The 15,079-nt window shown below is 37.1% G+C and overlaps 2 protein-coding genes across 2 annotated transcripts; both read right to left on the reverse strand.

Annotated features, from left to right (window-relative positions):
• Nucleotides 1-293: 293 nt before the first annotated feature.
• Nucleotides 294-995, reverse strand: LOC140991141 (uncharacterized). Its single transcript, XM_073461100.1, has one exon. It carries the CDS (start codon nt 993-995, stop codon nt 294-296), a length of 702 nt encoding a protein of 233 aa, XP_073317201.1.
• Nucleotides 996-1,517: 522 nt separating this feature from the next.
• On the reverse strand, nt 1,518-3,729 carry LOC140991142 (uncharacterized). Its single transcript, XM_073461102.1, has 5 exons — nt 3,564-3,729; nt 3,241-3,444; nt 2,954-3,091; nt 2,571-2,719; nt 1,518-2,438 (listed from the first exon to the last, which is right to left on the reverse strand). Exons 1-5 carry the CDS (start codon nt 3,727-3,729, stop codon nt 1,518-1,520), a joined length of 1,578 nt encoding a protein of 525 aa, XP_073317203.1.
• Nucleotides 3,730-15,079: the final 11,350 nt, after the last annotated feature.

The raw sequence follows: 15,079 nt of genomic DNA on the forward strand, positions 1-15,079 counted from the left end.
TTTTAACTGAAGAATAAAATAAACAATTTTTAAAATAATAATAAAAAAATAAAATATTTCAAATTTTACATATATCTAATTTATATTTTTCTACTTCTGAAACCAGTTGCTTGACGGGTTCGATTGTTCCAAAGATTGCCGAATGAAATTGTTGAGTCTGTTGTCATTCGATTTTAGTTGAAAACAAAAAGACAAAATCGAGTATTAATTAAATTGACAAGACAACTATTCTCAGAATAAAACATACAATTCACCCACTTTTTTTTTTTTTTTACAAAAAAACTTGTAATCATTTATTGATGATGATTATCCCGAATTACAAGTTGGTCCACCCATAGGGGAGAATTCCCAGTCACCCATTCGAATGGTGCAGCGGAAGAAATTGCAAATTTAGATAAAAAATGAGCCACCTCATTGGTCGATCTCCTAACATGCAATAATGTAGCATTAGTAAAATCAAGACACGAACATCGGATCTCTTGAGCACAAGACCCGGCGTAACTCGGATCACTTGTTGGTGACGTGACTGCTTGCATGGCCAGAAGTAAATCAGAGCATATACAAATATCGTGGAATCCTTTCTCTTTAGCAAGACGTAAGCCTTCTCTTATCGCAAACAATTCTCCCATGACTACTGTGTCCGGTTTAGGAATAGCAAGTCCAAACGTGATCACCATAGTACCATCATTGCCTCGGATCACTCCACCCATCCCACACACGTTGGCTGCTATATTGAAGCTCGCATCCACGGAAATTCTTACTGTTCCTTCTAGCGATGGTTGCCATGTCTCCTGCGAGGTAGTCGCTGAATGGTGTTGGTTAATTGAGAGGTCTCGGACTGCCGCTCGATAATCATCAAGCAAGACTGAAGCATTAGTACGAGGCGGTTGTAGCTCCTGTTTCTCATGATCATATAAGAACGTACACCTGACACTCCATATCAGCCATGCTTGACACATAAATTCCTCACAGTCAGCCTTACTCAAGTGATTCATCACCTAGAAACATATGTCTTGGATAGCACTGCACCCAGTCGGCCGCTTCAAGTTTGTCCAAACGGGGTTCCCTTTCCAGAAGCCTCTCACCATCGGGCAGGATATAATGGCATGGCTAGTGGAATCCTCTTGATTCATGCAAAGTGGACACCACCCGGAGACTGGCACATGATGCCTCCTCAGATTTTGTTCGGCACGGATGATATTATGAAAAACCCTCCACCAAAAAACACGAATCTTCGGGGGAATAAACAAGGACCAAATGAATAATCTCCACCAGCTTTCCATAGTCGAGGCATCCGATTGGTGTTCAGGAGGGTTGTGAAGGCCAATCCCGATTCTATACCCGCTTTTCACAGAATAGTGTTCTTTTGGTTCAAATTTCCAGTATCTCGTGTTGTCCTGGCCATGTCGTCAAAGTGGAATTGTGAGGATCCCATTCGCTATGTAGCATGGGCATGTATTGCTTATGATAGTTGTATTCCACTGGTGGTTATTAATCCAAGCACCTACACATGACCCTTACGGTAATCTTATTCCATGTGATTCAAGAGTGGATCTGATTGAGGGTATCCATTTTTCTCGCAAGATATCAATAGTAGAACCATCCCCAATTCTCCAATACAATCCCATGTCCAGTAGTTCTCTACTCCAACAGATAGATCGCCAGATGTACGATGGATTGCTCCCAATTGGTGCTTTCATAATATCAGGGTGTTTAAAATATCGGGCTTTTAGGACCTTCGCTACTAATGACTCTGGATTTTGAATAATACGCCACACTTGTTTGGCCAAAAGAGCTTTGTTAAATATTTCCAACTTCCTGAAGCCCATCCCACCTTTGCACTTAGGTTTGCATAAGAAGTCCCAGGTGGTCCAATGCATACGCCTGTTCTTCTTCCCAGAACCCCACCAGAAATTGGCACACTCTTTCTCGATTGCTGCACAGGTCGATCTAGGTAACCGAAAGCACGACATAGCATAAGTAGGTACTGCTTGTAATACAGATTTTGTAAGAATCTTTTTTCCGCCTGCAGAGAAGAATTTACTACCCCAGCCTTTAACTCTTCGTGATACACCCTCCACAAGATAACTGAACTGCACTTTTTTGTTACGAAGAGAAAAAGTTGGCAGACGCAGATACACCTCGTGCCCTTGTACTACCGGAATCGACAAAGAATATTTAATTCTGTCCACTAGAGTAGGCTCAGTGTTCGGAGTGAATGATAGACCCGACTTCTCAAAATTAATCACCTGTCCAGACGCTAGTTCGTATGCTTTTAGGCACTCCTTCACTCCAACACAGTCTGCTTCCGTAGCACGAAAGAAGACTATGCTATCATCCGCAAAGAATAAATGAGTCAAGATTGGACATGTAGAAGCAATTCGGACTCCATGTATAGATCCCCTAGCTGCAAGCGTGGATATTAAGGCGGATAATCCCTATGCACATAAAGTGAAAAGATAAGGCGATAGAGGGTCGCCCTGGCGAATGCCTCTGCTAGGTTTCAGGCTGCCCATCACATCTTGGTTGAGCGAGAAAGAGTAGTTTACACTTGCTACACACCTCATCACCTTTCTGATCCAAACTCTACTAAAACCCAATTTAGACATTATTGCATCGAGAAAACTCCACTCCACACGATCATAGGCTTTACTCATGACCAATTTAAGGGTCGCATATCCATGTTTACCTTTCTTTCGGGCTCGAATCCAGTGAATAGCTTCAAAACCAAGAATGACGTTATCAGTGATTAGGCGTCATGGAATAAAAGCACTCTGATTATCATCAATAATATGCTTCATCATCGATCGCAGTCGATTGGTAAGGGCCCGAGAGACAATTTTATAACATATATTGCAAAGGCTTAATGGCCGAAATTCCTTCACCATCATTGGATTACTGACCTTCGGGATAAGAGTGATTACAGTATTGTCCCAACTTTCCAAAGATTAACCTTCGTTTAATATTTTCAGAGATGCCGTAGTAACATCCACCCCAATTATATGCCAATACTTATGGTAAAAGAGAGCAGACAGACCATCTGGCCCAGGAGCCCTATCAGGGCTCATATCAAACAGAGCTGATTTAATTTCTAGAGCGGAAAACGGTGCACATAGAATATGTTCATAGCACTAGAAATATTTGGTTCAATACAGTCAAGCACAGGTTGCATGAAATCTGGGCATGGAGCTATTGAAGTAAATAAGCTAGCAAAATAATCAGCGATGATAGTAGCCATACCTCCAGGATCCTTGACATATTCACCATGACTGGATATTAGCCCATTGATGGTATTTTGTGCTTTACGTATAGTAGCCGTCATGTGAAAGTATTTAGTATTTTCGTCCCCTGATGCTAGCCAATCGGCAGGACTACGCTGTCTCCAGAACAGTTCTTCCTGGGAGCTTAGCTTCTCTATTTCTTCTTCAAGGCTCCTGACATTATCTATCTCATGCTGCAATGCTCGTGAGTTCTAAGCTCATCTAGCTGCTCGCGTTTACATTGGATTTGCCTTGGAATAAGCCTGAATCGATTATGAGCCCACTGATGTAGGCGACTAGTACAGGATCGAATTCTGAAGCTAAGATCCACATTTGCACCCATTTGCTGCCAACCTTCGGATATGATAGTTTCACACTCGCGATCCCTGGTCCACATAGGCTCAAAGCGGAAGGGACGTTGGCCAGATCTGGCACCCTTCTGAAGCAAAACCCCACTGCCAAGGTCCATAAGTAGCGGGCGGTGATCTGATTGATAATAGTCTAGAGCTGTGCACTTTGAGGTGGGATATAGCATGCGCCAACCAAACGTGCTAACAAAACGATCAAGTCGCTCAAAAATCAAGTTGCCCATACGGCGGTGATTGACCCAAGTGAATATATCACCCTCACTATGTAGGTTTTGCAGATTACACTCATCCAGAACACCACGAAAAGCTTCCATCTGGGCAGCCGGACGTCTATTCCCCCTAGCTTCTCACTATCATAACAAACTTCATTAAAATCTCCTCCAATGATCCAAGGATACTCACAAAGTTCATGCATACCATTTAATCTTCTGATCAAATCCCAAAATGAGTGGCGTAATCTTGTGTCAGGATGCCCATAAAAACCCGTAAACTTCCAATGCTTGTCTCCATGGCTAACAAGGCAATCAATATGTCCCACAGAGAATGATTTAATGGTTATATCCAGTGGGTCTTTCCACAGCAGGCACAGGCCACCACTCCGACCCCGACTATTCACTGCAAAACATCCTTTATAACTCAAAATAGACATCCAAAGATCCTTGTTAATATCTCTCTTCCTTGTTTCACACAAAAATAAGAGAGCGAGATTCTTTTAGGCAATTAGCCGTTTTAATTCACGGAATGCCCGTTGGTTCCCAAGCCCCCGGACATTCCTAACGATGCAACTCATTGATGTTGGCAACCACCGCCATAATTGTGTCGTAGGTACTATGGCTTTCCAGGAGCTGTTTCTTACTGTCTCGGGCTGCATCGTGAGCTAATACATCTTTATCAGTTGGAGTTGGCCGTTTCTGACCCCGAACCACCAATGTTTTTTGCGCCTCCCCATCTTTTATATTGGGCTTGTTGCGAGCTCTACGTTTCCACTTCATAGGGCTGTGTCTATCAAGTTTATCCTTCTTTTTATTTGGAATAGCAGGAACCATCTTGGTCGAAACATGCGCCAACTCAATTGTATTATTGTTGACTTCATCCAGATTCACAAGCACATTGTGGTCTGCTCCCAGATATGGTGTCACTGTGATCGGTCGAGGGGATTCTGCCTCTGCCTGCTCTTTTGGGTTGTTGGCATGATACGTATCATTGTGCGATGTGTCAAAAGAAGCACTGGCTTGTTTGTTTGGTGATGCTCGCCCTCTCATTTTGCTAGTCGCACGCATCCACGATCCATATTCCATAGAAATATTCTCACCCATACTCGCCTCACAAGTACGAAACGAGTGTCCAATGATTCCACACCGGTAACAGAAGTCCGATAGTCGTTCATAACTAACGATAACAATGTTATCGTCATGATCCATACATGTGCTAACTCAAATAAACTTTTTCAGCGGCTTTGTAATGTTTATTCGAACCCGTATCCGGGAAAATTGTCCCAAACACGAGCCATTCAATCCCTCGTCAACCTCCTCGACCACTCCGATATGAGAGTCAATCTTCGCAAGTGTATTCTTGTTTAGGAACGCAAGGGGCACGTTGTGGCATTGGGCCCATATCGAGATTTCATCAAACTTTATGGAGTGCGGGTGCACCAGTCCTTGAACGTCCTTAAAAACAATCAGATCTTGAAAGAAATTCCATGGCCCTTCACAAAGAGCCCTATTCCTATCAACTTTCAGTGCAAAATCCATAATGAACGTGTTGTTTCCCACATATTCGATCACAACTTTCAACTGCATGATACGTGGAATTTGAGAACGAAACGCCTCTCGATTCACATTCTTGACAGAGATTACCTGTGCTGCTAGACAATTAGCCATGCGATCCCTACCGAGTTTCCAGTCTTCCTCCAACAGAATAACTTTTTGATCGTCATGATTGGAGAGTTTGATTTTGTCAACAAGACGACTGATTTCGTCCGGGTTCATTGCAAGATAAAACGGAAAAAATAAACGCTTAGATCAAAAGGATGCAATCAAGCGATGAATCCTACAGGAGGTAGGAAGTGCTCTCATACGGCTCTCGAAGAAACCCTAGAGGAAAAGATTCACAATTCACCCACTTTTAAACTAACTTTAGTACCGATAGTTAATGAAATGTGATGTATTATTTTAATTTTTGTATTTATAAATTTATATATGAATTAATCGACACTTCCCCAACCTCAAATTTATTTTTTCATATTCGAGTAGAACCAGATTAAACATGGATAAGATGGAATTATTGTTCGTGTTTTAGAAACGAAAATATTGGTTAAGTTTGCATGATCGAATTTCTTGACGATTTTTTTATTGATTGATCAATAACATAGTCAAGTCATTTATCCTTTCTTGTAACACAGTTGATTAAAAAAACTCATGCGACTTTTGATGGATCACAAAAATTATACAACCAAATGTCGAAAAATCATCTGAAGATAGACGGATAAATCGAGCGATAACGAGCTTGATCGTCATAAAATATATAGTAGATGATTTGTTTTTCGACAGGAAATCACAATACACTACAAAAAAAATGATTTTCTGCAGCACTTCATCAACAGCGTGCATTAAAAGCACGCTGCGAATACTATTTCAACGGCGTGCACCTATATATGCGCTGTTAATAGTGTTGCACTTGAAAGAAATAACGGTGTGCAGTAAAAGCACGCTGCGGATAGTATTATTAACGGCGTGCAGTAAAAGCACGCTGCGGATAACCTATGCAATTTTCGCAGCGCACAATAAAAGCACGCCGTAAATAGTATTATTAACAGCATGCATGTTTCTGTGTGCTGTTAAAAGTAAGACATTTTTTTAAAAAAAATCGTATTTAGACATTAACGGCGTACATTAATTGCACGCCGTCAATAGTATTATTCACGGCATGCACATTATTAGTACGCTGCGGAAAATTGGTTCGAATTTTTAAATTTGCGACGGTTTTACTAAAAACGTCGTTAATTTAATATTTGCGACGGTTTATAACCACCGTCGCCGATCTGAGATCGAAGACGGTTTATTTTTGAGATCGGCGACGGTTTATTTTTGACAGTCGCTATTAGCGACAGATTTTTAAGACCGTCGCTAATGGCGTAAATCAGCTACAGTTAATGAAACGTCTGCCTTTCTTTCTCTTAAAATGTGCTAGAAAAATTTTTTTTTTTTAAAACCTCCCTAGCATCGGCCGAACCACAAAAATTACATAAAATATTTTGGACATCATTTTAAAATAAACACAACCAACTATATATTTGAGAAATACAGCCCATACTATAATCTCTCAAAAATCACTCAAAAGCATAAATAAAAAGTCGTAAAAAAAATCTTTAACATAAATCATAATCGTAAATGCGGAAAGCTAGAAGCGCTGTCCTCGGGTCGTGTGCACCTTCAGTCCAGTCAGGTCAACCATCAAGACCTCCCATAACATTTTTATCATAAACACCTGCATCAATCACACCTAGTGAGTCTAAAGACTCAACANCCTTAACATGACATAAAAACATTTTAACATGAACATAAACCTTTTCCTTTTTCCTTTGTTGAATTCAGATCGTTAATTGTGACTTTCCTCACATGACATGATCGATGGATCCATCTACATATAACCACAGTACTGGGCGGCGGGGACATCAGCGACGCTCTCACCGGTCAACTGAGCCTTGGCCTAACATGATCGAATAGAAATACGATCGTCGGGGCTCCCTCTGGGGCCTTCTCCCATAAATGGGCTCCCTCTGGGGCCTTCTCCCCTCACGATATTCTCATTCTTCCTCAAACCTCATAACCTCATATTCGCAATAATGGAAACACGATCGTCGGGCTCCCACTGGGACCATCACCCTCACGACATCGCCATTATTAACGAATTAGTCACAATCACTTCACCTCCTTCAACATTTTTCATTCACATCACTTTATAAAAATCATGAATAACATAACATTTTTCATTTTTGAAACCAAGCATGCAACATATATTTTAAATGTCTTCCTTAAATCATAAAAATCAAACAAACATTTAAAAATCATAATTTCATCGTGAACATTTCATAAACATTTAAAAATAATCATTTTAACCTCAAAACATTTAAGATAACATTTTGACATATTAAATCATAAACATATAAAATTGCTTAACCATTTAAAATATCATTTTAACGTACAAAATCCCATAAACGTTTAAAATATCATTTTAACATATAAGATTCCATAAACATCCATAACCATAGAAAGTAATCATATTAGCACATAAAACAGCATTCAGGGCACTGCCACGACCTTTACTAATTTCCCGGTGTAAAAAGACCGTTTTACCCCTGGGCTCGACATTTTATGATTTCGACTTTTTTCATGATTTCATGACTCTAACATGTCCCAAATAATTATTTAAACCTACAAGAATTTTTTCATATTTTTATTTTGCTTAAAACGATGACTTTTAAATTAATCTTTTAAATGTGACGAATTAATGCGTTTTAATCTCGAATTAAACCAAACCTTAATATAAAATTCCCAAATTAAAAACTTAAACTTATAATAATTATTTAAGCTTAAATCTAATTTTTCATAATTTTATGAAGCTTAAAACTAGACGTTTCAATTAACTCGTTAATTAGCGTTTCGTGCGGCGATTAAATTCCGAATAAATCCAAAACTCGTTATTTTGATCCCAAATTTTTAACATAACCTTTTCATGATTTATTCTACCCTTCCAAGTCATGAGCCACACCCGTGGCCCCATGGATTCAATTTTAGTTCTTTAATTTTCGTTTTTGCCACCTTAACGAACCCATCGAGCCATCTCCCAATTTACTCGAGCGACGCCAGAGCAACCTTGAACCAAACCCTAGCCAACCCATCTAGGCACCCTACTGACGCTGCCCAAGCCCCTGAACCAGCCCTTAAACCCTCAAAAAGCCTGCTGTCATCGAACCCAATTGCATGTGCTGTGTGTGCGTGAGGTTCCCTTTAGTTTTAGGACTCCTAGTTAGCCTAGGACTCTTCCAACTAAGCCACCACCGAACCTACCTAACCCTGACCATCCCTAGACCAAGCCCAGACAAGCCCAGCCCCTGGAACTCACGTGCGAACCACCTGAAGCCAGCACCACAACCTGCGCACCATGGAGCTTCCTCGCGCTTCTCACGTTTATCTCGAGCCAGCAGAGGCCCAAGCCACCCCAGCCCCTGGCCCGAACCTTACCCATCTCTCTAGGACCCTGATGAACCCCCGAGCCAGCCCCTAACCGAGCCACCGCCCCTGGAATCTCTCGGCCACCAGAAAACTACTCGAGAAGAGCCCCACCCTGCGTGCACTCCTTCCCCGGACACAAGCTCGAACCCTAGCCACCCTAGGACCCAACCCAGCCCTAGACCGAGACCACCCCTGACCCTGGACGAGCCCTGGTCGAGCCCCACCAGCCATGCAAAGAAACAAGCCATAGCATCTTGTACAAGCCAACCCCACTTACGTACGGTTCCTACCTCTGATATGCACGTTAGCAGCTTGTTGGGGTGTTTTGTGACTCTCTAAAACATGTAAAAACATCCCTTAACCCTATCCTAATCATGGCAGCCCCCTTTTAACATATTAAACATGTTTTTGAATCAATTAACAAGCTTTCAAATTCATGATGAAGCACAAAAACGAAAATAATAAAAGTGCATCTTGTTTTTCCATACTTTTCATGCATAAAAACATATTATGATGTGATGATGAGTAAAAGGAGAATATGGAGTGCCTTTGCGTTTTAAACGCACGAAAATATTGACGAACCGAAGAACGACGACGAGGAGACGACGGCTTGAATTTTCTTGATGCTTTTCCCCTTGAATTTTTGAACACTTTCTCTTCAAAACATGATGTGTGTGCCGTGTAATTTGGAGTGCAAAGGAAGAGTTTGATTTGTTGTGGCAAAGTGGGGCGTGAGTTTTTTGTAAAATAAAGGGGTAAATTGCACCTTAAATACTAATTAAAAGGCTAATGGTAGCTTAGGCCCACTAACAAGGTTAATTAGGCCCAATAAGTCCATTAGTACTTAATTAAAATATTTAAAATAATTTTGATTAATAAACTTTGTTAATTTATTAGTCGGGTTGCCAAAACGTTCGTATTTTTGTTGAAAAACCAACACCGATAAAATTTACGTCCCGGCGTATAAAATCACCTCAAAACCCCATATTTTTAAAAATAAGAAAAAACATCACACATATTTTAAATAATTAAAAACAATTATCTGATAAAAATGTTTTACGTTTCTCAGCCCTCGGTCTCCGTTCTTCGATCGCAACTCGAATATCCTTTAAAAATACATTTTAATGCAACTATGTAGAAAAATATATTTTAAACATACAAATATGCACAACATAATTAATTAATACAATTAAAATAATTAATTAAAATACAAGAGAATTTAATAATTTTTATGCATGTGGTTCGCGTGGACTTTTAAATTTTCGGGGCGTTACAGTTAAATATTAAATCTTCGCTATGTGCGACAGTTCTATTTTAATCGTCGCTAATAGTCGCAAATTATCTATAAATATCCGATTTCCATTTCATTTTCCTCTACATTACTTTACGACACTTTAAATTTTCACTCTTATACGATTTTGGTTACGATTTAAGTACGTTTTTTTTATTTTCAATTTTGATTAATTTTTTAAATGTTAGTTATCAAAGTTGTATTATAGTTGTTTTTAAAATTTATTAAACTATAAAAGTAAATTTTTTTTATTTTTACTAAAATTTTAGCGACGTGTTTTGAACCGGCGCTAAATGTAGCGACGGTGTTATGACCGTCGCTAAATTTAAACACCGTCGCTTAAAGCGCGTCGGTTAAAATACCGTCGCTTATTTAGCGACGATCTCTTCGTTAATAAACTGTCGCTAGGTAGCGACGATTTGTGATAAAACCGTCGCTAATATTTATATGTTCAAAGATTTTAAAGGTGTACATTGCACGCCGCAGATAGTTGTATTAACGGCGTACATATGCACGCCGTGAATAATAGTATTAACAGCGTGCACATGTACGTCGCGGATAAACTTGAACTTTCAACAACTTGCAATTTATTGCACGCTGCGGAAAGCCATTTTTGTTGTAGTGATAGATATATTTCAGATTAATTATCGATTCTTTGTAAATGTTTATGAACGAGAATGAAAAAAAATGGACGATGAGACTTCAAGTTTTCACCAAGGTTCTTAGCTCGATAACAAAATATCTCTCTTAATCATCAAGCTTTGAATATACAACTTGAAATATTATTATTTCTTATTTATATATTTACTTTTTTTTATATAATCAAATTATTTGTGCTAATAATATAAATTATTGGAAGCTAGAAATGCATGCACGTATGCAGTATGTCAGATGGAATACAATAGTGGTCGGCATTTGTGCAATGCTTGTAATAAATTCATTGGCACTAATTTTTCTCCGCTTCCCAAAGTCCTAATTATCGGCTGAGTGCCTAAAATTTGAAAACGAGTACATATATATAGTTTCGGTTTTTAATGTAGATTTTCGGTTATATTTGGTGTTATATATATGAGTAGGTCTCTTGTGACGGTCCCTACTAGATTTGGCCACGGGTCGGTCTGGTTACCGAATGAGTTTGAGTCTACTTAATCGTTGGATTCCGATCCAGTTCAACAAGCTTTTTTTAAAAAAAATATTTTTAATTTTTTTTGAAAAAAACTTGAAGACATTAGACATATCCGAGCCCCATGAACCTTAAGGTTAAAGTCCTATTGATACAATTTAATCCATGCTTTTTATTTATAATAAATATTAAATACTAATAATATTTTATTATGTCCCTGTTATCATTTTGTATGAAGATTAAATCTTGATACTTCAGGTATTGTTCGTATTATTTTTTCATAAATTCTCTTTTTTATTTGCAAAAAAAAAGAAAGTACAAGGATTTCCACCTGAATCTCAAAACAAAACTAACATTGCTATTGATGAAATTAGCTTTGTGTTTGGAAAAGAAGCTCAGTGTGCGGAATGAGCTTTGGAGGTGCACCATCGAAAGTTGGAGCTTCTGTGCAACCGTATAGAACTATTGAACAACTTCAAATTATGGTGCAAAACCTTTAACAAGGATTAAAAGAAATGAGGTTCTTGTTTTCAAAAAGTATGAGACAACAAAATCAACAAAAACAGGTTAATAAGTAAAAAGTATAAGTATAAAATAAGTTTTGTCTTAAATGGTTTTGAATTATCAAGATGACATTGCTTGTCACGATATGTTTGTAAAATTAGGTTGCTAGTGGTGACATTGTTAGCAATGTTAGGAATAAAGTTGATACCAATAGTGATATCAATATTTGTGGCAAAAAAGTGATGATTTTAAAAACGTTAACAAAGATAACTATCTTAAAATTATATGTTTGTAAACCACAAAATTGTTACAAAAATAGGCTTGATAGAATTAATAACTTTGTATTGTTTATTTACAGTCAAATTGAAGAATGTGAGTCGTGGAGATATCCATACTAATACTAAATGTAAGTTGCTTCATTGATGAGTTGATGGATTAATTGTAGCAGAATGTCGAATTACATCCACATATCCAAACGTAAAAATGCATCAAGTTATTCTTGGCGGATCTTGTTGAAAATTTAGGGTTGATAAGGTTTTTGTGGAGAAGGTAAACATAATTTGATCAAATGATGAAATGAAGTTTCTCGATTACGTAATAAGAAGCACAATTGTATGGTTATCTAAATTTATAGTATTGTGTGATTGATATAGATTCTACTGATTTGTGTAGATTGAAAGTTTAATTATTGTATAATGTACTAGCTAGTTTGCGAGCGATTTCGTATTTGTTTTTGGATCTTTAGAGCTTTTGTTTTGGAATGATGAAAAAGAATGGATTTTATTGACTTTGCGTGCGGATTATACTTAGACAAAAACTTGTGTGAGACGGTCTCACGGGTCGTATTTTGTGAGACGGATCTCTTATTTGGGTCATCCATGAAAAAGTATTACTTTTTATGCTAAAAATATTACTTTTTATTGTGAATATCGGTAGGATTGACCCGTCTCACAGATAAAGATTCGTGAGACTGTCTGACGAGATACCTACTCTTATACTTAAACTTACACTAAATTGTTGTAAAAATTTGAACTTTTGTTTTCGTGAATGAAATTGATTTTTTTTTTTTTTACAAATTTGATTTTAATGACGTACAAACTTATGCGGTTGATAAGAACATCAACAACGCGCTCTTGCATGTTGCGATAAGAACATAAACGACGTGCAATCATACGCTGTTGATGTTCTTATCTACGGCATGTGGCGAATTGTGGATGCTATATCTGTAATGTGTTGTTGATGCTATTATCGACCGTGTGCGGTGCACATTGCTATCGATGGCATGCGGTGCACACTACTGATGCTATTTTTCACAGCGTGTATCATACGGTGTCTATACCTATAACTTTCAACAATTTTTAATTATGCCTCGTGCCATGCGTGTTGCATAAACCCGATTTACGCGTTGCGTAAAGTTTTTTTTGTTGTAGTACTTCTTCCCTTATCTTTACTCTCTGATCGATGCAGGCATATCCGGATCACTACCCAATAACACGTCCCCACATGTCATGCACCCTTCCTTCCCCGTTAAGCTCCAGCTTATTTAACCACACAACTCCCCAGCCCTCGTGGCCAAAAGCAAAGCAAAGTAGTCACTGCAAATCACTCACAAAGAACATACATACACAAAAATCTAAAGCTCGAGTTTGAGTTGAGTTCGAAAGATTCGAACATGTTCACGAAATATTTGAATATTGCTAAAAAATAAGTAATCGAAAAGCTCGAAATTTATTTATTTAATATATAATTATATTATATTAATAAAGTACTAAAGCTCGCGAGCAGCTCACGAACTATCAAATAAAATAATTTAGACTCGAGTTCGACTCGAAAAAAGTTCAAACATGTTCGAATTCAACTCAAATTTGAAAAATTCGGATTACTCGCGAATCGACTCGATTTATTTACACTTTATAGTCCGGACTCTAATTGTCCTTATAATACAATAATATATTACATTCAAATAACGGAAATCATTAAAAAGTACAAAAATATAAAGAATTTAATGCGCCTTGATATGTGAACAAGAACTGCGGGGTCCCTACTCTACTTGTTTCTGTGGCAAAATTTGAACACCAAATAAGAATATGATGCTTTTAATTTCAAAACAGAAAAATCTTATTTTTAATATACAAAATGGAAAATTATTAAATAGACCAGTTTAGCATATTTTTCCAAACATAATCGTTTATGCTACATGTATACACGATCACACTTCTTTTATTTTATTTGAATGTTTTTAACAATAAACGTACATTATGATTTTTTTTAAAAGTTTAATGTATTGTTTAAGATACAGAAACAACATTCAACAATATTGATTATCTCTTCTCTATATCTCTTTGGGGTATTTTGTTTGCAGATGATATCATTTTCTTAAATAAATAGTCGATCAGGGTTATTTTACAAATTTCCCTCTTTTTTTTTATTTGGCTTAAAAATATAGACTTCTTTGTTTTTCTATAAATATTAAGCAAATCATTAAATAAAAAAACAAAATTTATAAATAAATTTCCAAATGATGGCATGTTTTTCAAATTTAATTAATAAAAATATATTAGTAAACTAGAGCTACTCAAATATGGCTCATATAAATTATAAATTTTCACAGCCTTAAATACTTTTGCTCTCTAAAATTCAACATTCAATGAATCATTTTTATATATTTTTACGCTCTTACCTAAGTCTGCTTGCCTTTGAGTCATGGGCACGAAATGGGATGTCTACATGATCAAATTTTTGATCGCAAATTTCTTTAATAAAAAATTAATGCGTTACTCTTTTTATATTTATAAAAAAAAAGAAATATAAATTTAATAATAAAAATTAAATAAAATCTTCATCGTCCACGAGTGTTTGTTGTTTTCACAATCCAATAACATGAAAATGGAAAATAATTTTTTTTTGCATTAACTTAATCAATTTTAGATTTCAGTCTATTAATTTTTCAAGGGTTTCGATGCATTAACTTTTAATTTCTCGCTATTTTGATCTAATCATAGATGTATTACAAATACTTTAACAATTTCCGACGTTACATTAATATTTTTCAATCTCACATGATTAAACTTAAATATAAAACAAAACCAAATCTTAAATAGTTAATAGAATATGATCTAAAATATAATAAAACCAAAAAGTTATTTTTCTGCAAAAATTAATAAAGAGATGTTGATAAATTAATATATACTATGACGTCAGCCCTACCAGACCACCCCTACCCCTGGCCCCACGCCATAGTATCTATATATTCCGATCTTCACCACCTTCATTGATCCATCCCAAAGACTGTAATCATT

The sequence above is a fragment of the Primulina huaijiensis genome, chromosome 13 (genome assembly GCF_012295235.1).
Source record: "Primulina huaijiensis isolate GDHJ02 chromosome 13, ASM1229523v2, whole genome shotgun sequence".
Classification (NCBI taxonomy): domain Eukaryota; kingdom Viridiplantae; phylum Streptophyta; class Magnoliopsida; order Lamiales; family Gesneriaceae; genus Primulina; species Primulina huaijiensis.

Coding starts and splice junctions, on each gene's coding strand:
- LOC140991141 (XM_073461100.1), bottom strand. CDS start 995: ATGAATCACTTGAGTAAGGCTGACTGTGAGGAATTTATGTGTCAAGCA.
- LOC140991142 (XM_073461102.1), bottom strand. CDS start 3,729: ATGGACCTTGGCAGTGGGGTTTTGCTTCAGAAGGGTGCCAGATCTGGC. Junction 3,092..3,240: donor ATATGTCAAGGATCCTGGAG/GTATGGCTACTA, acceptor TTTCCGCTCTAG/AAATTAAATCAGCTCTGTTT. Junction 2,720..2,953: donor TCTGAAAATATTAAACGAAG/GTTAATCTTTGG, acceptor TTGGTTTTGAAG/CTATTCACTGGATTCGAGCC.